The 25,964-nt window shown below is 29.8% G+C and overlaps 1 protein-coding gene across 1 annotated transcript; it reads left to right on the plus strand.

Moving 5' to 3' along the window:
• Window positions 1–5,583: 5,583 nt before the first annotated feature.
• LOC113373808 lies at window positions 5,584–10,067 on the plus strand. Its single transcript, XM_026614082.1, has 2 exons — window positions 5,584–5,704; window positions 7,495–10,067. The coding sequence occupies exons 1-2, from the start codon at window positions 5,584–5,586 to the stop codon at window positions 10,065–10,067; spliced, it is 2,694 nt and encodes an 897-aa protein (XP_026469867.1).
• The last annotated feature ends 15,897 nt before the right edge of the window (window positions 10,068–25,964 follow it).

Raw genomic sequence — 25,964 nt, forward strand, 5'->3', positions numbered from 1 at the left:
CATCGTAAGAACTAAGGTCATGGCTAGTTTTACATCTTTTTTCCTCTAGTTTCAAATATTGTTGTTGAAAATTTTTTATTTTTACTGATTCTTGTGATATCAGTAGTTGAGATATCAGTATACAGTTTTTCTGAACTGTGGGGTTTTCTGGTTTTGCATCTTTTTCCCTCTACTTTCAAACATTGTTGTCGAAAAATTCTTAGCTCTACTGATTTTTAAGATATCGATGATGGACCTTTTTACCCACGGATCTTCAAGCCCTGCTCTACACTATAAAAATTTGTTGTGACTCATACTTAAATTTTTACTTTCTAAATAGCGTTTCTGATCCTGAAGAACAGTTGGATTTTAATAAAACAAGTGACAAAAGCAAGCAATATTGTCATATTTGGGTATTGATATTTTTCTGTTAAAGATTAAAAATTCACGTTTTATCATTATCATGTATTGATAAGGGAAGAGTCGAAGCCTAGTTTTAGTCATGATGCCCACATGGGTAGTCAAATCTTTGCCAAGGCAAAATTCATATTGGACTTTTTAACTTCGGTAAGTCATAGTAATTGCGACAAAATCAGAAATAATTTTTTTGCATATTTTTACGTTTTGAAGGTTTCTGAATATTTTGGCATATCTTATAAAAAATGAATGTATATGTGTGTGTGTGCGGATACAAATTTTCGTCAACGATTTCGGGCACATCAATCAGCCCATTTTAATAATTCATCAAACATTCGATTTGTATTGATAAGGAGACGTGCTGATTAGTTTTTGGCAATGGCAGGTCTGACCGTTTCAAAGATACGGGGCAAAAAGTGCCAAAAACGGTAACTCAGCTTTTAAGAGAACGGAGCGTCTGATTTTAATAATTATAAAAACATTTTACTTGTATTGACAAGATGAAGAACTGATTACATTTTTAGGAAGGCAGGTCCAGCGGTTATAGACTCTCAATAAAAATAAAATGTTATTTGGCGGTCAAAAATGTTTATTGGATATATGCACATCAAATTATCAGATATTTTATAGAGATTTTAATAATGTGTACACTATTTGTGTAAATTTTTTTAAGTTCCGTACCAAGATTTTAAATTACGGTACGGTAAGTACCAGCAATTCAGCTTAAGGCACGATGCCATGCACCCCACGTTAGCTACAAAATCTTAAAGAAACATATTGGATGAACAAAACCGTCCTTATTTCTACCAAAATCCTTCTTACCGCATTTCGTACGTGACTTAAAATAACGTATAACAGTGTGCTCAAACAATTTTCCCGAGTTTCGCCCGGTTGCTTCTTATTGTAAATATCTAAAGTATGCAACGAGGTACAAAAGTTTTGTTCTCAGCAAATAATAGTTTATGTTATCGTTTCTATTAAACTGTCTGAACTCTGAAGCGCTATAATTTGATATTTTCCCATATAATTTGAATAAAGTTTTCATATGCATGATATGTAATCCAACTTTATGTGAGCATGTATTTAAAATCATTTAATTCAATTAGAGATACAAAAATATTGAAGTTGTACAACTGCAAATGGTTGTTAAATGGATTTGTAGAAGCATCAATTTATAATATTTAGTTTTTGAATTTGATATAATAATGCAAACCTAGTAAAAACATGCATAGGAAAACTTTGTCTTACACTAGTTTTATTCATATATGATGTGAAATTTATATTATTATTATAAATTATATGCAGTAATGCTGCTACATTGTGCGAGCATATAATCAAAATGATTTAACACAAATAGAGATACACAAACAATGAACTTATACTGAAAATTGTTACTAATTGAATGAATATAAACATCAAATTATAGTAATTACAATGCACAATATAAGCAATATAAATTTTCCCTAGCATATTTCATTTACTAACTTCGCGTAAGGTAAGTTATTGTAATCGTCTAAAAATCGAAACTAAAGATTTTTAAATTTTTTCACGTTTTGAAGGTATCTGAACGTTTTGGCATGCCTCAAAAAAAATGTGTGTGTATGTGTGTGTATATGTATGTATGGATACATATTTTTATCCACGTTTTTGGGCGCACGGATCCACCGATTTGGATGGTTCAAAAAACATTAGATTTCTATTGATAGGGAGATGTGCTGAATAGTTTTTGGCAAAGGCAGGTCTAGCCGTTTCAGAGATAGCGCGCTAAATGTGCAAAAAATGGCACATGGAACTGAACTTCCGATTTCAGTGATTTATAAAACTTTCTGCTTGCGTTGACGAAACGATTGCTTTCGGAAAAGAGTTTTTTTGAATATAGAAAATAAATTGAATTTTAATTTCTTTCAATCTAAAGTTTTAAAGCTCACTTAAAACCTTCAATAAATAATTTTAACTTTGCAATTCAATTTATATAATTCGATTAAGTTTTGTATATATAGTTCTCTATAAACATATATAAGTTACAGTTTATCATTATTATCAATATAATAAAATTGAAAGCATTTAATATTCCGTATTTCATTACTATACGGGAAGTTATAGCAATTTGCCTCAAAGCACGATGCCATACACCACTATATTTTTTTTCATTACATATATAGATCATAATATAACACTTGGATTGAGAATGAATACACTTATTCTCAAGAATTAACTGCGCCTTGAAATATTTATAAAATACATTGAATTAGCAGCTATGAATATATATTGTAATCTGTTAAAAATAAAAATATCATTAAAATATTATATAATTAAAATGTGCAATGACAGTATTTTAATACTCTTTAATTATTTTGTTATTATCATTATTGCCAATGACCCCCTTGATACTATTATCTACAGACTAAAAGTGTGAGAACACCAAAATTATTATAACTGCATTCTAGTTATTCTGTTAATTCATTTTAAAATTGATATAAATCTGCTTTGTTTTGGGTTCACATTTGCACCATATACAGGGTATCCCAGACTTTCACGTCGAGCCGAAACGCGGTGATATTTATCTTTACTGATCTGAAAATAATTTGAAAAAAAAAAATCTCATGTTGTTTGAAAATTACGAAATTTTAAGTACAACCTAGAGCTTTGGTGATATTATGACTATTTTTCGGTTTTTGTAGTTAATTGTAACTAATTTTGTTGATTTCAACTTTAAAACCATAACCGTGTATAACATTTCTAAGATCACAAATAAAAACATTAACACATTTGCCTAAAGTTTCAAAGAATTAGGACTTTTTGTTGAACTATGAACTTAAATTTTTCAAAAATCGGTATGCTATAATATGCTGGCAAGTTTTATCAAATGTTTGCGCATTAATCAGGATTGTATAATATTAAAATACTTGATAATCTCATTAATGAAAAAATTGAGTACAAAAATAAAAACCTAAAATTGACATGAATTTTGCTAGTATTTTTGCTAGTTTTCCCTCTAACTTCTCTCAAAAGACACAAATATTATTAAAATAAAATATTCTTCATAACTTTGGACCTGTAGATTTGCCTATCTATTATATTTTCATACAGCCAAAACGTGTATTTGACTGGAAATTAAAAAATTCATATCTCTGCTCTGGCGTTGTTTAGTCTGCGCTAAAATCTGTCTATCATGCAGGTATTTTTAATCAAAAGTCTAATATTTGCGCATCCTATGAAAATCCTGTTTGTATCTCAATATTATACAAAAGGTCGATGGCAAAATGAATTTTATGACAAAAGAGGCGCCGGTGAAATTTTACGCAGAAAAATAGTATAGTTGAAATTATTCGATATAATTGTTTTCAGAATTAATATGGTATTAAAAATTGATTATTGATAAGAATATAATAAATATAATAAGAATAAGAATGTGTCAAATAAAATATAGATAAATTCATCAATGAATGATTTACAATATATTTATTAATAAAACTTGTACATTTATTAATCCGTTAAACTATTTAAAAATTTGCCACAACAAGTTATTTAGTCAAGAGCCAAAAATTACGACTATGAACTATGTGAAGCATTTTTTTTAAAAACACATGCTGAGTGCATCATTAACAGTTCTACCATAAAGTTGGTGAACATTATTTTTTTCTCTCTATACAAATTTATATTTTGCAACTAAATTATCCGATTTTAATTAAATTACAAATACAAATTTTGTAATAAAAAAGCTAAATACTTCAACGGTTGGAAATTACATTCTAAACAAAATAATATGATAAATTATAATAGTAATTAATTGTGCACTAATTAATCAATAATTAATTAATTATTAATTATTAAACTAATAATTTGGTGCAATATCACCACGTCTTTTCATTTCTGTTTTCTATATATGTATAGATCATTAAGAATTTTATACATATGTTTGCTCAAAACTCGGAAAAGTATCTTCGTAATCTACTCAAATTTTGTTAAAAACTTTATAATGATATAAATTTATGTAAAGTCCTTTAAGAGTATTAGCCTCTTAAATCAGTGATGAAAAACAAAATAATGATGCCAAATAATTCAAGTACAAGTAAACCAATTATAAACAAAATTGAAAATTTAATGCTTCTGACATTATATGTCCCATTATAAAAATGATGTGAGATTACATATATTGAAAAATATGTGTTTGCGCCGCACCTGTGTAGGTTGTCGGACCTGTAAAAGGTTTGTTTTTCTACTTGGACAACACGTTTCAAATTTAGGCAATCGGGCAATTCTGACTCATAAAAAGGCCGATGCAGGCAATAGTTTTACCATTCAAGTCTATTCTTTCCGCGCCTTTCATTCGTTCAGTTACTTTCAGTTCCTTACAGTGTTCGAGTTGATTTATTCCGTGGTTTTCATTCATTTTGGTTTAATTCATTCATTCAGTTACTTGCAATCAATACATTCAGTTCCTTTCAGTGTTTGTTATCAGTTCAATATTATCAGTGGATTAAATTTCTATTGTGTGTCAAGTTAACAGTTATTTTTATTTGTCAGTGTATTCGAATTTCTTTTCAACCTATCCAACCGACTACGCTGATGTTTCCAGATCCAACCAAATAGCTGCCGCGGCTTGGACTTCCAAAACAGATAACATTTTCATACAATATTAATTAGTGTTCATTTTTGTTTTTTCATTTATATAAAATTTATATAGAATATATTTTAGTTTATTATTGATTACGGAGTAAGAAGAATTTTATTTTTAATTTATATTTGTTTACCATTGGTTTTTGTTTTCTGAATACATTTAATTTTTTTATTTTTCCTCGAAGTATAAAATACTTCGAAAGGGGTTGAGAAACCCCCCAACATCAACATTTGGTCCTTCGAGCCGGATCCTAATTATTATTAGGATTAATTGGGTGTATACAGAAAACAAAAATATATATAATGGCGCCTAAAATCGATATTGGTGCAGAAATTGCACGTCTAACCGCCAAGAGAGAGATGTACTTTTCAATTGTGCAAGAAACGTACGATCTATCGCAACAGATTGATGTATCTTCAAATAAGACACAATTTCTTGAAAATTTATATATTACTGAAAATGCTCGTGAACAATTTATTCAATTGTGCGATGAAATAAACAAATTAAAATATTTAGATAATCCTAGTTTCATTCCGGAATATTCCGCAATAAAGGCCCTTGAAACGATGTATGCCAAAATAAAACACGCTGAGAAATTACTAGATAATAAAAATGCGCATAGTTCTTCAATTAAAGACATTGTACCCAAGCAACATTTACCGTCCATTGAAGTACCTAAATTCTCAGGTGATATTCAACAATGGCCATTATTCTATGAAACATTTAATTCACTAATTCATGAAAATACAGAGTTAGATAATGTATCAAAATTTCATTTTTTAAAAGGAGCGTTACAGGGTCCGGTTTTAAAAATATTTCATTCTATACTACCGACCGCAAATAATTATCAAATTCTTTGGGAAGCGCTCATAAAAAAATACCAAAATAAACGGTACTTAGCCACCAATTATTTCAAACAACTATTGTCATTCAAAACCATTTCATCTGGACAAATAAATTCATTCCTGGAAAAATTCGATACCGCGGTGCAAGCGCTCTCCCAATTGAATATTCCCGACGCCTATGATTTCCTTATTACGTCACTGGCATTCTCGAAACTCGATCCGTTGTTACAAGAAAAATTCGAGCATTTTTATCAAGGTGAGTTTCCCAAATACCAAGACCTCCTGCATTTTCTTCAAAAGTCACAACAGGCAAAAAATCAAGTATATGGTATGACCAACAATTTCACTAATGACAAACCCAATTACAAAAACACTAAAATTAGCCGGTCATTTTTGTTAAAAAATAAATATGATAACAAATGCTTTGTGTGTCGGGAACAACACAGAGTGTTTACTTGTTCGAAATTTCTTTCATTGAGTATACCTGATAGGCGATCCCTTATTCAAAAATTAAACTTTGCGACAATTGTTTGGGTCATAAGATAACGACTACGTGTCGATCGAATAAAACCTGTTTATTATGTAACGAACGACATCACTCGCTATTGCATACTGGTAGCAATTTTGCGAGTACGGATCAAAATAATCTTTCTAATTCCAAATCAAGTAGTACGGTTTTATGCGCATTTAATCAAAACAAAATCGCACATCATATTACCATATTGCCGACAGCAGTAGTAAAAGTTACTACTAGAAAAGAAAACATTTTATTACGTACAATTATTGATTCGGGAAGCGATAGAAATTTTGTGACATTAACTTGGTGCAAAAAGGCTGATTTACAAATTCTTCCAATATCAACCCAAGTGATCGGGTTAGGCAATTCGTCACATAAAGTTATTGGATTAGTTAATTTCACTTTGAAATCTTTAATCGATTCTTATCAGTTATCGGTCTGTGCATACGTAGTACACGAGATAGTGGGAAAGCAACCACAAATTACCATTCCGATTTCATCCATCAAAACATTTCTGAATTATCCTTTAGCGGATCCTAACTTTCATACACCCCAGGAGGTCGACGGAATTTTGGGTTGCGATGTTTTCGGCGAAATTCTTGGCACTCATCAGGTTAAAAATGATAAAGGATTACCTGTGGCCCTAGAAACCCGGTTGGGTTATCTAATATTAGGTTCCATTCCTGATTTATTTGAAAATACCGGCACTTCTACTAATTTATGTAATGTTTCAGATTTAGATTTTCATTTACAAATGAATAAATTCTTACAATTAGAAGACATTCCCGAAATAATCCTCTCTTCTAACGATGATTTATGCGAAAACCATTTTACTACAACTACTACGCGATCTCCAGATGGACGATATGTAGTAGCGCTGCCTTTTAAAAGTGAAGGCAGAAATTTATACAAATCATTTCATTTAGCCTTAAAGCGATACCACATGCTTGAAAATAAATTTTTGAAAAATCCCGAATTTCATAAAAAATATGCCGCCGTCATAGAAGATTACCTGACTCAAAACCAATTATCCTTTGTCGATTATTGTCCGGTAGATCATGAAGTCGATGATTTTATTAAAATAAAAAATGGATATTATATTCCACATTTCGCAGTCGAAAAAGAAAGTTCCTCCACGCCTTTACGCGTTGTGTTTGATGCATCTGCGAAAAATTCAGAATTCACTTCCTTGAACGAAATTTTGCATGTTGGTCCTAAATTACAAACCGACATTTGTTCAATCCTTCTAAATTTTCGTTTCGGGCCTATAGCATTAACAGCTGATATCAAACAAATGTATCGTAATATTTGGGTTCGTAAACAAGATAGAAAATATCAAAAAATCTTATGGAGACCGTTTCCCGATGCACCCATTGGCATCTATGAATTAAATACCGTAACTTTTGGTCTATCATCATCTCCCTTTCAAGCTATCAGAACCATCAAACAACTATCCCGAGACGAATGTTCCAAATATTCTCAATCTATTTCTAGAATTCTTGAGAACGATGTCTATATTGATGATGTGGTTACAAGTATCGACTCCTTGGATAGCGCTAAAACCATTTGCGAGGGTTTGCAGACTGTATTATCGTCTGGTGGTTTTGAATTAAAAAAGTGGGAATCTAATAATTCTAATCTGCGTAAACTTTTTTCTGATTCTGATGTACAAAATAAACATTTCTCTAAATCGGATTTTCAAATGGAATCTTCTACAAAGGTATTGGGATTAAAATGGGATCCCTTATCAGATAATTTTTCATTCGAAATAAAGCTTACGTGGAGAAAATGGACAAAGAGACAACTTCTTTCAGTAATAGCGCGAATCTGGGATCCTCTGGGTTTCCTAACTCCGATAGTTGTTAAGATAAAAATATTATTGAAAAAAATTTGGACATTAAAAATCGATTGGGATGAGGAATTACCATCATTTATTATTACATCATGGTTAGTCGTATATTCCGAATTAGAGCATCTTAATAACTATCAGATTCCGCGTTATCTCGAAACATCAAAACAAAACAAATGTTCATTATTTGGTTTCGCGGATAGTTCAGAGCAAGCGTATGGAGCGGTAGTTTATATTAAATCTCTTGGCAATCCGAATTTCTTGTTGATTTCAAAATCGCGTGTAACACCGATTAAAAACCAAACATTAGCCAGGCTTGAACTTTGTGCCTGTCATTTACTGTCAAAACTTCTGAATTTTATATTAACGAATAACCAACATAGTATAGATTTTGATTCTATTTACTGTTTTTCCGATTCTATGATTGTCCTTCACTGGTTAGCAGGACCGGCTACTCGTTGGAAAACATTTGTAGCCAATAGGGTAACAAAAATACGGGATCTCATTCCTAATGCACAATGGCTTCACATTCCTTCTAATCAAAATGCAGCCGATTGTGTTTCTCGAGGTCTTCGACCTAAGGATTTTATCCAACATAAGAATTGGTTGTTTGGGCCGGATTGGTTGAATGGTCCTATATCAACTTGGCCTGCAAAAACGGTTGAACCTTCCGGAGATATTGATCAAGAAAGAAAAGCTAACGCTCTAATAGTAAAGAGTGTCATACCACCGATCAATCCTTTATATGAATTAACGCAAAAATTTTCTAATTGGTGCAAACTTGTAAGAATTTTCGCTTATATATTGAAGTTTTGTAAAATTATAACAAATCGAAACCGACTTTTGACTTCAGATTTGAAACAAGCCGAGGTTATTATTATTCGTTTAGTCCAAGAACATCATTTTCCCGAAGAATTCAAACTATTAACGAACGGAAAGTCTTGTTCGAAGAAGTTTTGCCGACTAAATGTGGTTTTGGATTCTAATAATTGTTTACGCGTTAAAGGTAGATTAGGATTAACAACTAATAACAATCCACTTCTTTTGCCAAAAAAAGACCAAGTAGTAAATTGTCTCATAGATTACTACCATATTAATAATTTACATACTGGATCAAACTTAGTATTATCTTTATTGAGGCAAAAATATTGGATCTTGTCGGCTCGTGCAATAATTCGCAATCGTCTTAACAAGTGTATAACTTGTTTTCGACAGAATCCGAAACCCATTTTTCCATTCATGGGCGACTTACCAGTACCGCGCATAACAGCCAGTAGAGCTTTCCTAAACGTCGGCGTTGATTATGCAGGCCCCTTCAATATCTCCATGAGTCGTCACAGAGGCGCTCGAACCTACAAGGCTTATATATGCTTGTTCATCTGTTTAGCCACTAAGGCGATACATCTCGAATTAGCTTCAGATTTAACAAGCGATACATTTTTAGATTGCTTGAAACGATTCCTAGCCCGGCGTGGTCCTATTAAATGTATTTACTCCGATTGTGGAACCAATTTTATAGGAGCCAAAAATACTCTTGATTCCTTATTCCTTCTCCTAAATTCCGAAGAGTATAAAAAGCGTTTCAATGAATTATTGGTTTTACATGACATTGAATGGAAATTTAATCCACCGTTTGCCCCACATTTTGGAGGTATATGGGAGGCGAATATTAAATCAGTGAAGACCCATTTGTTTAAAGTTATAGGGTTGCAAATTTTATCCTACGAAGAGTTTAATACAGTCCTCAATCAAATCGAAGCCTTACTGAATTCAAGACCGTTATGTTGGCTGAGCAATGATCCATCGGACCCTCAACCTCTTACGCCTGCGCACTTTTAATGCAAGAGCCTCTGTCGGATTTGCCCGTTGACTATGAAAACTTGAATTTGACTAAAAGAAAACAATTGCTAGATCATATTGTCGCTTCTTACTGGAAGCGATGGAATGTGGAATATCTGACCGAGCTACAGGTCCGACAGAAATGGAATACAGTCACTAATCCTATTAAAAAGGGTGATTTGGTAGTTGTAAAACAAGAGAATGCGCGTCCGCTCCATTGGGGGTTGGGAAGAGTTGAAGAGGTTTTTCCGGGCTCCGATGGAGTGGTTCGAGTAGCATTGGTAAAAACGGGAAATACCCTAATCAAGCGGCCTGTTGTCAAACTATGCCCCCTACCTATTCAATAGTTTATATCTGAATTATTCATTTCAAAAAAAAAAAAAACTTTTCTATCTCATGATATATTTGCTTCTATATATAGTTTTGCCAAATTTTCAATCTCCAGGGCGATGAGAACACCCCTCATAGTCTCTGGAAGATTCTTGTAAATGTCCAAAAATCTAGACCCTGGCGCGAAAATAAAACTTCCGCAATCTAGATTGTGTGAATGTGGTAGGTTGTGAGAGCGGGACCCTGGCGCGAGGTCAGGCTTCCGTAACCGATCTACTCTGAATGAAAGTTTGAATTTATTTTGGCAATTCTATCCTTCCTAATCATGAGGTTGTTCACTATGTACCAATTTCGAGTATTTTCAGAAGTATAAAAGGCTAACCTTTTAGTCGGGGGAAAATGTTTGCGCCGCACCTGTGTAGGTTGTCGGACCTGTAAAAGGTTTGTTTTTCTACTTGGACAACACGTTTCAAATTTAGGCAATCGGGCAATTCTGACTCATAAAAAGGCCGATGCAGGCAATAGTTTTACCATTCAAGTCTATTCTTTCCGCGCCTTTCATTCGTTCAGTTACTTTCAGTTCCTTACAGTGTTCGAGTTGATTTATTCCGTGGTTTTCATTCATTTTGGTTTAATTCATTCATTCAGTTACTTGCAATCAATACATTCAGTTCCTTTCAGTGTTTGTTATCAGTTCAATATTATCAGTGGATTAAATTTCTATTGTGTGTCAAGTTAACAGTTATTTTTATTTGTCAGTGTATTCGAATTTCTTTTCAACCTATCCAACCGACTACGCTGATGTTTCCAGATCCAACCAAATAGCTGCCGCGGCTTGGACTTCCAAAACAGATAACATTTTCATACAATATTAATTAGTGTTCATTTTTGTTTTTTCATTTATATAAAATTTATATAGAATATATTTTAGTTTATTATTGATTACGGAGTAAGAAGAATTTTATTTTTAATTTATATTTGTTTACCAATGGTTTTTGTTTTCTGAATACATTTAATTTTTTTATTTTTCCTCGAAGTATAAAATACTTCGAAAGGGGTTGAGAAACCCCCCAACATCAACAATATGTTACAAAAGAATATATGATATGAATTTCGTCGACAAAAGATTAAATTGACTTCTTTTCTTAAAAATTGTTCCTTTTAGATTGCGTTCAGCTTGAGTTCCATTACATTGCTTTATTTTGATGAAATTCTGTTTAATTCAGTAATTAATTTTAATATAAAATTTTGACTAAAATGGTAATGAAGAATGTATGTGGACTATCTATCATTCTCTATGCTAGGAGTGGTGCTTAAAAGTGGTGATTCCAATATTTTTATCAAAGAGGCTTGTCGATTTGGAAGAAAGCATTATTATATATATAAAAGATTGAACATTATCAGGTTAGCAACTAAGTTAGCTTAGATGGTTTCTATTAAATTTTTAAATTTGCTAACGTGGTCCAAATGTGAAGTTCTTTCTATTAATGGATAGTAGGCAGTTAAGATGTTCATGAGTAAAAAAGAGTGTTTTGATCCATTTCCTTATCGATTTCTGATCGCTTTTAGTTTTATTCTCTGCGAAGTTTTCTTTTTTTTTTTCTTATTTGGCCTTGCTTACTCTGAGCATTTAGCCACCAACAACATTTTTATTTAGTTACATTCTAATTTTTATATCATTTTCAATCTATTTATGTATCCTATTCTAAATTCTTCTTAATCTTCTTCTTATTTTCTTCAATTCTTGCTTTTTTTCAATTTTCGTATTCTATTTAACTTTCAGCTTCATTCAATTTTTTTCTTCATTCTTTTTCCAAGTTCCAATATTCCTCTTCTTACTCCTAATTCAATTCAACTCTTCGGTTTTTGATATTCCTATTTTTCTTAATTTTTTATTCAAATTCTATTTAACAAATACAATTTTCATTTGATTTCAAATTAACTACACATATTATTTTTTAACAAATTCTATGTCAATGACAGGATTTCACCCTGTCGAATGAATCGAACACGCTACCAAAGAGGTATGCTCGCCACCTCTGCGAAATTTCATGAATAGTAAACAATATACAAGTTAGCTTAGATAATTTCTATCAGATTAGTTGAGTTAGCTTAGATGGTTTTTATTGAATTTTTAGATTTGCTAACGTGGTTGAATTGTAAAGTACTTTCTATTAATGGCCAGTAGGCAGTTCATATGAATTGTAAAGCACTTTCTGTTAATGGCCAGTAGGCAGTTCATACTCGTATGTTCATCGGCAAAAAAGTGTGTTTTGATCCATTTCTTACTGATTCTGTTTATTTCTAGTTTTCTAGTTTTATTTTTTACAAAACTTCATTAATAGTAAACAATTCACTGATTAAGATGTTGTCAAATTGTCCCTGATTCATTTTTTTTTTTTTTGAATAAAAATCAGAAGCCTCATGTAAGTGAGATGATGATGTTGCTTGAAAGATGACAAAAATTATTGATCAGTATTGACAATAAATACAAAATAATGTTTTATTAGAAAAAATTTAATTAATTTTCTATCAAAAATCCACAATTATTTAGCTGTCAACGCAATACATTTTGAATAAAATAATATGGAATAGAGGTTTGTTGTAAAATGATAAAAATATAAGAACCCATAAAAATTATTATTTATTTTTTTATACGCCAATCGGCTCTATACAGTGATATACGATTATTTTTCAATGAGAAATTATATATATATATATATATATATATATAAATATATGTATATATATATAAAAATATAAGTATATATGCACAAATAATATAAAAATCTAGTGATCCATGGCATCCTGCCTTAAGGCAAATTGCTGGTACTTCCAGTTCTGTAACGTAATAAGCGAGGAATATTGAATGTTTTTAAATATATTATTACAAATACTGTAACTTTCACTATTCTTATTTTATAGACAAAATATAAGAGCTTATGAATTAGGCGGCAACGTTTATATTTGTATTACAGAAAAGTGAATAAAGAATAACTAATCAATCAGGTTTAAAATAAAGGACTTAGTCTAATATTTTTAAAAAATATATAAACAGAATTGTAGAGTTAAAATTATTTATTTAACATATATGTGTATATTTATTTAACATATAAGTGAGCTTCAGAAGTTTAGCTAGAGCAAAATTAAAATCTGAATTATTTTCTATGTACAAAAACATTTTTGAAAAAAAAATAAATTTCAAAATTTAAAAAAAAATCACAAAAGCAATTATTTCATCAACACTAGCATAAAGTTTTGTAAAGGAAGTAACTCCTGACTCGACGTTTGCCAAAAACTAATCACATTCTCCCTATTAATAAAAATTAAATGTCACTCACACAAACACATGCATTTTTTCTAAGGTGCACCAGAATGTCCAGAAACATTTAGAACTTGAAGATATGCAAAAAAAATTCAACTTAGATTTTTGGAAAATTACTCTGAATTATCCTACGGAAAGTTGATAAGTGTAAATTTTCCACCAGCTGTCGGTCTATTCGGAACATCAGTTGTGGCCCCGTTATCAAGATGCGACTGAGAGCGCGATTTCCTTATATATTACCTACTTCCTGCGATAGATATATTATCATATTTCGATGCAACGGCAATATTGTGAATTATAAGCTATTTCCTGCAGACTCTATTGCATTACAACGACGGCAGATTCGAATTACCTGCTCTGCAGAAGTTGAAATACCGTCGGCTTGCAGAAACATAAAATATTTCATGCTAATATCGAAGGAAACCAATTTGGAGAATATTAAGTTTCATCTACCTGTTCACAATGAATAGGCAAATAGCTACAAATTAGTAATTTCCAAGCTTTCAAGTCTGAATAACATTTACAATATATAAATTTGCTATAAATTAATCAGGAAAAAATTAGAGGTTTGACATTATTTATAATTCAAAAGCTCATAGCAGGTTTTTTTATCTAAGAAAATATTTGAGCATCTCATACTGACTGGTATACTTTTTTGAGAAAACCTACTTCACGTAATTTTTTACATAATATTATTATTAATTTAAAAATATTATATTACACAATATTATTATAATTATATATTCAAATACAAACTTTGGTCTAATTGACTGTAGTGAAACAGATTTATATCAAATATACAAAAAATGGAAATAGGTATTATTTATAAACTCTTTAAGTATATCAGTAGAAAATGAAATGATTTTTTCTCAAATGAGGTATGATAAAATAGAAGAGGAGTATTATACTTTGATGTTTCAGTCGACATTTGTTATTCTAATTATAATGCAAGGTGTGAATAACTTGTTAACTATAATATATTATTTTACCTTAGATATTGAATTAAAAGTATTATAAATAGTGATGGAAATCTATAAGCATGCTAGAAGATTTCATTTATAGATAAAGCAACTTACCAAATTTAAATTTAAATTATGAATCAAATTATTTCGTGATAAAACCCATCTAAATATTAAATATATATATATATATATATATATATATAGATATATGTGTATAATTTAATGTGGATGTTTATGAATTTCCTTACTCTTAGGGGCTCAAATGCTTCCAAATTGATAATAAATCTATTCTCAGAAAGTTTTAGCTTGTAATATTAATTTTAAGATAGTCCGCACTTCAAGCAAGGTTTCTATGGAAATAACATGGGTAGAGTTTTATTTGGTTTATAACTTAGTTAACAAGTGAATCAAAATTTTGAGAATAACATTGTATTTGCTTACTTTGATCATAAATAAAAAAATTACAACAAAAATTTGATATATTTTATAAAATAAGTATTTACATTGAAAGAAAAACCAAGAAACTTTGGTTGGAGTGCGAAATATGTTAGAGTTAATATTAAGAGGTAAAATTTTCAGAAAATTTTTTCATCAATTTGGAAGCATTTGAGCCTCAGGGAGAAAAGAAATTCAAAAACATCCATATTAAGAACCACCCTAATATATATTCTATTATATGAGTGTGTCATAAATAGCTTCTGGTTTTCTTATTCCGCATATATTAAACATAAACAATAGAGAATTTTTGTTTGGCATTATATTTTACCATATTAAAGTGCAAGCATAAAATTCGTTACGTCTTCCCTACTACTTTTTATAAAACTTACTATTATATTAAGAAATAACATTTGTAAAAGTTTCAAGTTTAAGGAGTATAAGAAATAACTTCCTCGGATACTTAATGAATGTAGGTACACAACGTCTTATGCTAATTTTTTTGACAAGACATTACAAATTAAAACTATATGTATGCAAAATCGCGTTAGAAGCCAATAGAGACACCTTAGTATCATTTATTGAATTGTAATGTCTTTGGCATGCCAAAGAGAATACTTGCTTGAAGTTCTGAGATTCTTAAGCAGAACTAGAAGGGATGCCCCACTTATGAAACTTAGACCTTGAAAACAAATGAGGAGGGTACGATAGATTTTAGAGGTTTATTCAGCATATAATCTTACAGTTACAAACGGAAAATACCAGATGACCCTAACTATAGTTGTATAGAAAAAAACATTTATCAGAAACAGACCCTGAAGAAAGTGAATTCATAAAATTATTATTCCTCTACAATATATATTTTGTTTCTTTTCTCTCGACAAAGCCGTCCCCAAGTACATGGCAAGCTCGTATTGCCCCAGTTTCAATGTGCAGATTCATAACAAACACTTTATATTTTTTATTTATTTTAAGAGTATTTTAGTTATTCATCAACCAATGATGATTATATAATTTTGGGCAAAGTAATATATTAAAATTTACTTAGTATAATTTATGAGTTTATATTTAATATCGCAAAGGAAAGTACATCACCAAAGCCGTGAATAAGATGTGTCAATTTTCTAACATCTCTACTATCACTTTACCTCGTTTAGGTTAAATGTGCATTTTCACGATCTACATCTGCGCTTAGGTCATGCATGCATAAAATTATAACAAGTCATCGTATTCTCGGAGCTTCAGAAATACATATAGTACGTAGGTATATAGGCAAAATATAGTATAATATCATCGGTTTCCAAACTTCGAATAATTTTATATTCTATAGGAATAAGGTGTAAGTTGCATTTTGCTTGGAGCAAGATTAGCTCCAAGCAAAGGAATGGAATGGAATGATTAGGAATATGATCAAAATGAACAACAACGATTCAGTAGACTCACAACTTTGGCCAATTTTTATATCTAACGAGGAAAAATGTGAAGAGAAAAAAATAATTAAAAATTGTTGTGATGAGATACTAAAATAATAACTGAACATAAATGCTCCTGAAGAATTTTGGTTAAAATGTGAGAATCTTAGTTGGTCATCAAAAGTTCTCCAGGAGTTTACACTCGTGTTTCTAAAAAAAAAACGAGTTTAGCCGATGCTCAGGCATTAGTTTCCAACTTATTTTTACGACTACATCTTGTGTCCCAAACAACTTGATTATGTAAAGATGATTTAAGAACATAGAATTTTCAATGTATGAATGTTAGTAAGTTATTAAAGTTTGCAAACCACTATTTTATAACACTTCAACTTATGCGAGATATATAACATAACGGCTGTGGAAACATTCCTGAAGAGCACATATTTCTACTCAAGCCGTTATTCTGTTCAAAAATTCATACATAAATTTTATATTCAGGTCAGTTTATGCATGGTGACACGCGAGATGATATATACTATTATAAACATGAGAATATGTGCTCGGATGTTTAATCTCTTGATGCAGTTGCGAATATTTTGGTAGGAAAATGATTGATATAAATGTTGCAAAAATCATATTTTCGTCAAACGTTGCCTGGACTTTATGGTATTATTATGTAAATATCTACTAGGAATAATTGAAAAAAATGTATGAATTATATACAGGGTTTGTTCAAAATTAAATGTCCTATCTCAACAGTCCTTATAGATAGTTTATTTGGGGTTTATTGTTTTGTTAATACATATGCTTCAGTTTTTTTGCATACTTAGCAAAATTAGTTTATTTTTAACAAGCCAGTTCTCTTGTACTTGGCGATTTTCTAATATTATAAAAAATCAAAAACATAATTGATGATTGGGCTTTGGTTTCATAGTACTATTACTAAACACCTATGATTTATCACCAGTTATTACTCGTCATTTGATTATATCATTGAAGCACTAGAATGACCATGCAGAATTTTTTTTTTATCAATTTAGAAATTTCAGTACAAACTTTTCTTATATCAATGAAATTATACTGATCTAAAGCTTGATCGAGCTTCAAAGCTTGATATCTTGTGATTGTTTTTGAATCAATCAAAGCAAAAAAATAATATGAAATTCTATCTATATTTAGAAACTAATTTTGAAACAATCAATTATTAAGGTGCTCAAATTAATTTTCATCTACACATTTTTTTTGATCAATTCAGAAGTTTCAGTACAAACTTTTCTTATACCGATGAAATTATTCTGCTCTGAAGCTTAATCGAGCTTTAAAGCTTGATATCTTGTGATTGTTTTTGAATCGATCAAAGCAGAAAAGAAGGGAAATTTTATCTATACTTAGAAACTAATTATAAAACAATCAGTTATTAAGGTGCTCAAATTAATTTTTATTCACGCAATTTTTTTGATCCATTCAGAAGTTTCAGTACAAACTTTTCTTATACCGATGAAATTATTCTGCTCTAAAGTTCGAACGAGCTTTAAAGCTGGTTATCTTTTGATTTATTTTGAACCTAAGTAAAAAAATAATGTGTAGTTATGTCTATATTTAGAAACTATTTATAAAACAATTAATTATTAAGGTGCTCAAATTAATTTTCACCTTGCATTTAAATTTGAAGAAATATAAGAAGCTGCTAAAGTGCGATTTGATAATAAAAGATACAGCAGATAAAATATATTTAAACAGAAATTTTCACTTTTGTTTTTAATAATCTATTTAAAAGCTATAAAACAATTCATTAAAGGAATTGATAATGATGTTAAAAATGAAAGTCATTTAATATTATACATTAGTTAAATTATGCAAAATTTAAAATATTTTAAATAATTAAAAAACTCTACATTTTGAGTAGCACCATTATAAAGATTGACTTAATATCGTCGGATTCTATAGTATTTTGGGATGTTTAAATTAATGTACAAAACGTTGATATTATACTTGTAACTCTTTATTTCAAAAAACTATTCGTGAAATATATGCAGCTCAAATATATAAATGTGTTGACAATAAAAGTTGAGTGTAGATACTGTATTGTGGTTAATTATAACAAGCTAATATATGTTGACTTGATATTGAAAAATATGTGTTATATAATATGATATATAAAGACTAATTTTGTTAAGATTATGCGTATGTTGCTCTTATTTTATACAAACTAATTCAAAGTGCAATATATGTACATAAAAGCAAATGCATACTTCAGTTGATAATTCATCCTTAGAATTTGTTGTAGTCGTTGATATGTTCATTATATTCAACTTTATTTCAAAATTAAAAAAAAATATTATTAGGAAAAATCAGTTTTATAATTTTTTTTGCATGAATTATGATTAATGTTAATAGAGGATTAGAGGTTACTTTATTTTAATTTAGAATAATATTTCTATTTTTTATTATTTTAAAAGATTTACATCTGTGTGATCTAGTAATGTAACGAGAAGTAGAATTTGATTATATATTAAGTTTACCTGAATTGAGCCTATTTTAGTATAAACCTGCAGCTTGAAGACAGTAATTTTAGGATCACTACTGGGCTGACAGATACATCTTTTTTATATTAATAAAAAAATTGACATAATATTTTTTAGTGATCATTACAATAAAATTAAACTAGTGGTGAATGGCATCGTCTCTCAAGGCAAATTGCTGGAACTTCCCACATTACTGCATTAATAAAACATTAATAAAATATTCGAGGAATAATGAATGATTTTAAATAGATTATTATAAATACAGTAACTTATATATGTTTACAGCAAACAAAATAAACAAAATCTAATCAAATGAATTTAAAATGAAAAACATTATTTACTAATTGTAAGAATTATATAAACTGAATCGCAAAGTTAAAATTATTCATTTTAAGTATATTACAGAGCTTTAGAAATTTGATTTATTTTTGATATTAAAATAAAAATTGCAAAATCAATCGTTTGGCCAACCCTCCCTATTAATAGGAATCGAATGGGTTTGAATTATTCAAAACGGTTGATGCGACCGAAAACGTGGACGAAAAATTGTATCCATACATACATATATACATACACACACACGAATCCATTTTTTTTTAGGTATGCCAAAATTTTCAGAAACTTTAAAAACGTGAAGAAATTTATACATTTTCAATTAGGAAGTCAAAAAAAACAATTGTTTTTGTGACACAAAAGGTGTAATAAGTAAGAGCATAAATGAGTGACTCATAGTAATACATAGATCTACTTTCAATATTACTGTGGTTACTGTAAGATAACTCGATAAAAGAAATTTTCAAACTAAATAACCAATCAAATTCCTCACTAAAATTTTCCCAGCTTGTACGTGCGTTTATATTCAAATACACTGGTAATAAATGCACATTGCCTACGTTACGATAGTTTACTCGAACGCATATTCAGGAAACGGCATGCGCCAAGCCGACATTCATATGATTAAATGAGACAGTTGCTATTCATGCGCGAATCATGCCAGATTCATATTGTCATATTGCGACAATTGGCGAGAGACTCTAATGTAATCTCGCAAAACCACGTTTTGCACCAGTTAGGTAACTGTTTAGACCAACAGCTGGGGTAAAGTACATACTTGCTCCTTAAATAAAATAAGCAAGTTTAGCGAAATTCTATTTTTACACAATCGCTGTAACAATTATATGTTATTATATTTTTCGCCTCAGCCAACCACAAAGTCAGGCAGCATGAAGTCAAATTTCCGCTTGAGGTTATAATTCTTAATATAATTTTAAGTGAAAATCGCTATTCATGGGCATAGCTTAAATACATTCGACAAGAGTATAAGATATACCTATTTAATATACATGATTAACACAAGACTAAAAGTGGTTGTACTCTTGAATAGTATAGAGCGGGGCTTAAAGGTCCGGGTAAAAAGGTTCACCACCAATATTGCAAATACAGGTAAAATGAAGATGTATGATAAACACAATGCTAAGAATGGTTGTACTATTGAATAGGGTAAAGCGGGCTTAAAGGTCCGAGTAAAAAGGTTCATCACCAGTATCGCAAATACAAGTAAAATTAAGTTTTTATCAACAATATTTGAAAATAAAAGGAAAAAGATGATTATCCAGCCATCACCTTTAATATTACGACGTTGTTATCGGGAGATAAACAAATCGGGCAATGTTTGCAAATCACTAACTAAAATATTATTTTCGTTGGTAGTTATTTGATTGCCAATACTGCTGTTTAGTTTTTAGTTTATGAGACTTACACTATTGTTTAGTTTACAAATTTTTAAATATTTTAATTAATTGTTTCATAACATGTATTAGTAATTTCAACTTAGATTCAGCATATTTTTTATCTTGCCTCTGTAAAAGTTAACAAGTGCATGGGATAAAAAAACCAAATTTGCCTCGGCAAAGGTCTAAACAATAAACAATAGTAAATAAAAAGTAAATTAACTTAAAAAATGGAATTTCACAAGAGATAAATTCAATAAATAGTTATTCACTCTGTTGATGCCAAAATATCAGGTTAAGGTTATCTCTGTAACAAAATTATCTATTTTATATTAGGCATTGGTTGAATAATGTAGCTATTTTTTAGTAAAACCCTTTCCAAAAATAAGACATTAGACCTGTTTGCCATTTTACCCTGCCTGTGAGGTAAAGAGGACCAGCTGACACATTTAAAATAAAAAATACACATTTCTACAACGATGAATTAACTGAGAATTATAATGTACCTAGAAAGATACTTGTTTGGTCGACACCGGTTATTTGTGATATAATTTGGTTATAATTGGTAAAACGTCGTAAAAATCTACAAAAAATAAATTGTTTTAATTAATTAGGTTTGTTGTTCGAAAACAACAACATTTATTGAAAAAATCCAGGACTTATTAATTAAATATAGTTGGTTTGGATTTTCACGCTAAAATTTCTCAAAGCCAAATTGGACTTTTGTGCCACGTCGTAGCCTATATGTATAATGTAATGTACTTTTTTCTATTGTTTTACAAGATACATAGGTATGGAATTTTTTAAAGATTACAAAACACCATTACTAAACAATCTTGATCTGGTATTCAGATAGAAATTTTCATTTTCAACAGAGGTGGAATAATATTTGTTTAATTTATCGTCTGCAAATACCATTTTTTAACTTATTTTTTTTTTATTTTCACTATTTTTTATTGTTTATTCCTTTGGCAGGATAAAAGTTTAGCTGATCTCTTTTCAACATGTCTTATGAAACTATTAAATAACGTATATTTAAAAATTATATTAAGGTCGCATAAACTAAACAACAGTGCTCATAACAAAGAAAATACTTCTGTTATGGATTTTCATCTACCGAAAGCAACGTTGTCAGAATCAAGGTGATGGCTGGTTATACATCTTTTTTCCTCTACTTTCAAATATTGTTGTTAAAAAATTCTTAATTTTACTTGTGCTTGAGATATCGGTGGTGGAGCTTTGTATCCTCGGACCTTTAAACTTCGCTCTACCCCACTTTTTCTCGTAAACCTTTTCAAAGAGCTTAATGTAAAACATCAACAGTTATTTGAACAATGTTGCTACTATTGCTAAAAACTATTCAATTACCATCTTTGTTCCCACCAACTCTTTTCTTAGTTGCACTTCCCGGCAATGGTATCAATGCGATTATGTAGTTACGACATCTCGGATTTTTATCTGCCCCGGGTCGATGTTATGTCTCGCTATCTGAACCACGTTGCACTATAAAAACTGAAATAGATTTCAGGCGGCAATAAGTTCCGGTTCCGCCAGTTGCGCTTTTCCCGTCGCGAATTTTCTTTAACATTCCGCGAGAAAACGAACGGGAAAACGTAACGAGGTCGGATGCGAAATCATATCACGGAATGTCTCGAGGTTGTTGAAATATTTTTAATGAAGCTGCAACGTGAACTTACATTGAAGGGAAAAACAACTTGTTGGTGCAAAATAAATGCATTGTGATTTTTGTAAATCTTAGCCTGAAGTGTTAATGCAGATGATAAAACAAATTGATAATTATTATATTCAGTTGCTAAGGTGTCAATTTGCAAGATCTTGAAGTAGTCGGCAGGAGAGCATGGTTGTCTCGAGGTTCTTAAATATATTTTCAGTGAAGTCAATTCATGTATTTTGAACTAAAGATGGGTGTGGAAAAGCAACTAATTTACTTGCTTTAACGTTATTGTTAACTTTCTGTAGGAGTGATTGTTGTGAAGTTATTGTGATCTTCCAAAATTTAAAAATATGAAAATTTTGGAATTTCTTACCGTTTTGAAGGTTTCTTCAAAACATTTTGGCATACCATAAGAAAAATTTATGCGTGTATGTGCGTGTGTGAGTTTTGTGTGTCAGCAGTTTTTTTTAAACAAATCAACTTATTTAAATGGTTAAAAAAAACATTCGATTTCTGTTGATGGAGTGATGTTCTGACTAGTTTTGGCAAAGACAGGTCTAGTCGTTTTGCAGATACGGAGGTAAATGTGCAAAAGATGGCAATTTTTGAGTGAAATAATCATTCTGATTTCTGTTAATAGAGTGATGTGCTGACTAGTTTTTGGCAAAGACAGGTCCAGCCGTTTCGCAGATACGAAGGTAAATGTGCAAAAAATGTCAATTTTTGAGTAAAATAATCATCCTGATTTCTGTTGATAGAGTGATGTGCTGACTAGTTTTGGCAAAGACAGGTCCAGCCTTTTTGCAGATACGGAGCTAAATGTGCAAAAAATGGCTATTTGTGAGTGAAATAAGCATCCGAAACTTTCTGCTAGTAATGGCGGATTATTCGGATTACAATTTTAATTTTGGCTAAAGTTCTAAAGCTCTATACTATATAAACGTTGTCGTCCAATACATAAGCTCTTATATCTTGTCTAGAAAATAAGAATAATGAAATTTACAGTATTTATAATATTGTATTAGAAAGCATTTAATATTCCTTGAATATTTCGTTACAGTACTGTAAGTTCCATAAATTTTCCTTAAGGCACGAAGCCATACACCACTGGATTGAAAATTTTAAATCACAACTCTAAGTATATAGATAGAGTATCATATTTACTTGATTATTATTGAATTTACTATCAGTAATTAGCAAATTTACTATCAATAGTTTTCCTTACTAAAATTATAATGTGATAAATCCCCTAAAGTCTATTTAGACCTATAATATTTGAAACAAGTGGACAACTCCTATTAAAATTCTGTCAATATTTTATAACAAAGTACTTAAAATTGTAAATATTAGAAATTTTAATTGTAAAAATATTCAAATATCATACTACCTCAAAACAATATACTATGAATCTTGTTTGTTCAAGAAAAAATTCACTCCAAAATATTACTTAATTTTGATTTTTTAAATATTTTTTTTAAATTAACGTACAACTAAGTAAAATTTTTATAAAATGTTCCAATGTTTAAATGTATCCATAGTCTGAAATAATAGCATACCAAAAAAATAGTTAGATCAATTCAGTAACAAAAATAATAAAAAATACAATTAAATCCAACAATCTGTTTTATTAACTTTAAGTCATTAGCTTTGCATTTTATATTCCCATATGATTGAAAACTTATTTAATATTGAACGTAGATAGCACAGATTCCAAATTGAACCAGAAATTGAACAGAAATTTAAAAAAGAAACACTTGCTACACCAGTATTTCAAAAATAAGTATAGTCTAAGGAGTCTATAAATTAGCCCTACCAAGCACGTGTTGGAATTACTTAAATATGTCTGTTCATATTTAATGAGTCAAATAACTCTCAATTGTTCTCCAAGTTTGAATTAACCCAAACTTTTTGTGCAGTTTTAGCAGCAAAAACATTTGATTCCGCGTCCCACGCAAACTGTATTTGCTGCTGGGCGTTCATATCGCATATTACATTCATAATATATAGTCATGCAAATAAAATATCTGGATGACTACATTTTTCCGAAAAAAATTTTATTGAATCAATGAATACTAATTGTTGCATCTAATTCTCAATACTCTATACGTCAAAAAAATCTAGAGAATCCAAATTAAATTTTCAAGTGCTTGGATCGTAACATTCAATGCTCAATGATAGATACCTACTACAAATTATTAATTTAACAATATTTATAATGCATTTTAAATTAAATGTAATGAGTGCATTAGGCAATTGATATGTTCCCTATTTGCAAATTATTTTGTAGCACGCTTTTTCGAAAAATTTTAGAGGTTCTTAGTTAACTACTTTATCTGTAATATACTTAAGATATTTTGTAAGCATTCTAAAATATTTTTCAACGTTTCTTCAATTTAAATTAAAACCTACATTCAGATCTTACACAATTAGCTATATTGTTTTAGGGTACGCAATTGCGTTGTTATTTCATAAAAGATATACAAAAAGTTGTTTTCTTACCGTTCGTAAAAATATTAAGCACGAGTTTTAAAAAATGGCCTGCTGACATCGCTAATGGCTTCTTTTAATTTTCTGGCATCCTAAAAACATTACATTGAGTCCCTCACAAGTGCCTACGCATTTAGAACAATCAGGCAAATTATTTTAAATGGCACGAAATATTGTCCGAAGTTTTGCGTTTTCAATTATGACCTCATTCTATCAAAAGCGTACACATCAGAAAATATTGTTATTTTAGTAAGAGAGCCTAGATAAATATTAGGAGAAATATTTTTAATAAATTTCAATGCATTGTTTCTGTTCTTTTTATAATTTAAAATATATTTTTGCTTACTAAGTAAAGTAAAATTAGAAGAATTATTTGTGATTTATCTGTAATTTGTATAAAATTCTTTCTATATTAATTCGTATGTATTATTTACTTCCTACATATGATTTTTGATTTTGAAAGATTCTCATATATACAATTTTGTTTACCTAAAAAAATACTTCTAAAAACAAGTACATTATTATTTGAAAACAACGACTTTGAACACAAAGTTTTTCAAAAATTCACATTGTTCAAATTATTGTTCTATGTTTATGTTAATCTGAGAATAATAATTTAACCACTTCAATAAACCAGCATATAATAAATATTAGTTAAATAAATAATGGGCTGATTTTTATCATTTAATATATAAACGTTGAGAAATTTTTTTTGTACAATTTAATATAAGTACTAGTAAAAAATTTAAAGCTCAACATTTAAGATTTGTTCGAATAACCGGTGCAAACTTAATAAATTTCGAAGATTTGTATGCAAATCTTTTATCAAACGCAATTAAAATTTTATTGCTACTTCAAGTAAATTCATGAAGTTAATATTATTTTAATTCATCTATTTAATTTTTGTTAGATACAACGTTTTTTACCGTATATTAGTATGCATATCTTCTATTCAATTTTTTGTTGCCATATCCATGATGCCATCAGTAACATCATTTTATAATCAAAAAACTATT

The sequence above is a fragment of the Ctenocephalides felis genome, unplaced genomic scaffold (genome assembly GCF_003426905.1).
Source record: "Ctenocephalides felis isolate EL2017-DRISC unplaced genomic scaffold, ASM342690v1 CF-g0.4_SCAFFOLD_01604, whole genome shotgun sequence".
In the NCBI taxonomy this organism is placed as follows: Eukaryota; Metazoa; Arthropoda; class Insecta; order Siphonaptera; family Pulicidae; genus Ctenocephalides; species Ctenocephalides felis.

Excerpts from the sequence above, each read along its gene's own strand:
- LOC113373808 (XM_026614082.1), top strand. The coding sequence starts at position 5,584 with ATGTATGCCAAAATAAAACACGCTGAGAAATTACTAGATAATAAAAAT. Across the intron at positions 5,705-7,494 it reads TGAAGTACCTAAATTCTCAG|TCGAAAAAGAAAGTTCCTCC; the intron begins GTGATATTCAAC and ends CACATTTCGCAG.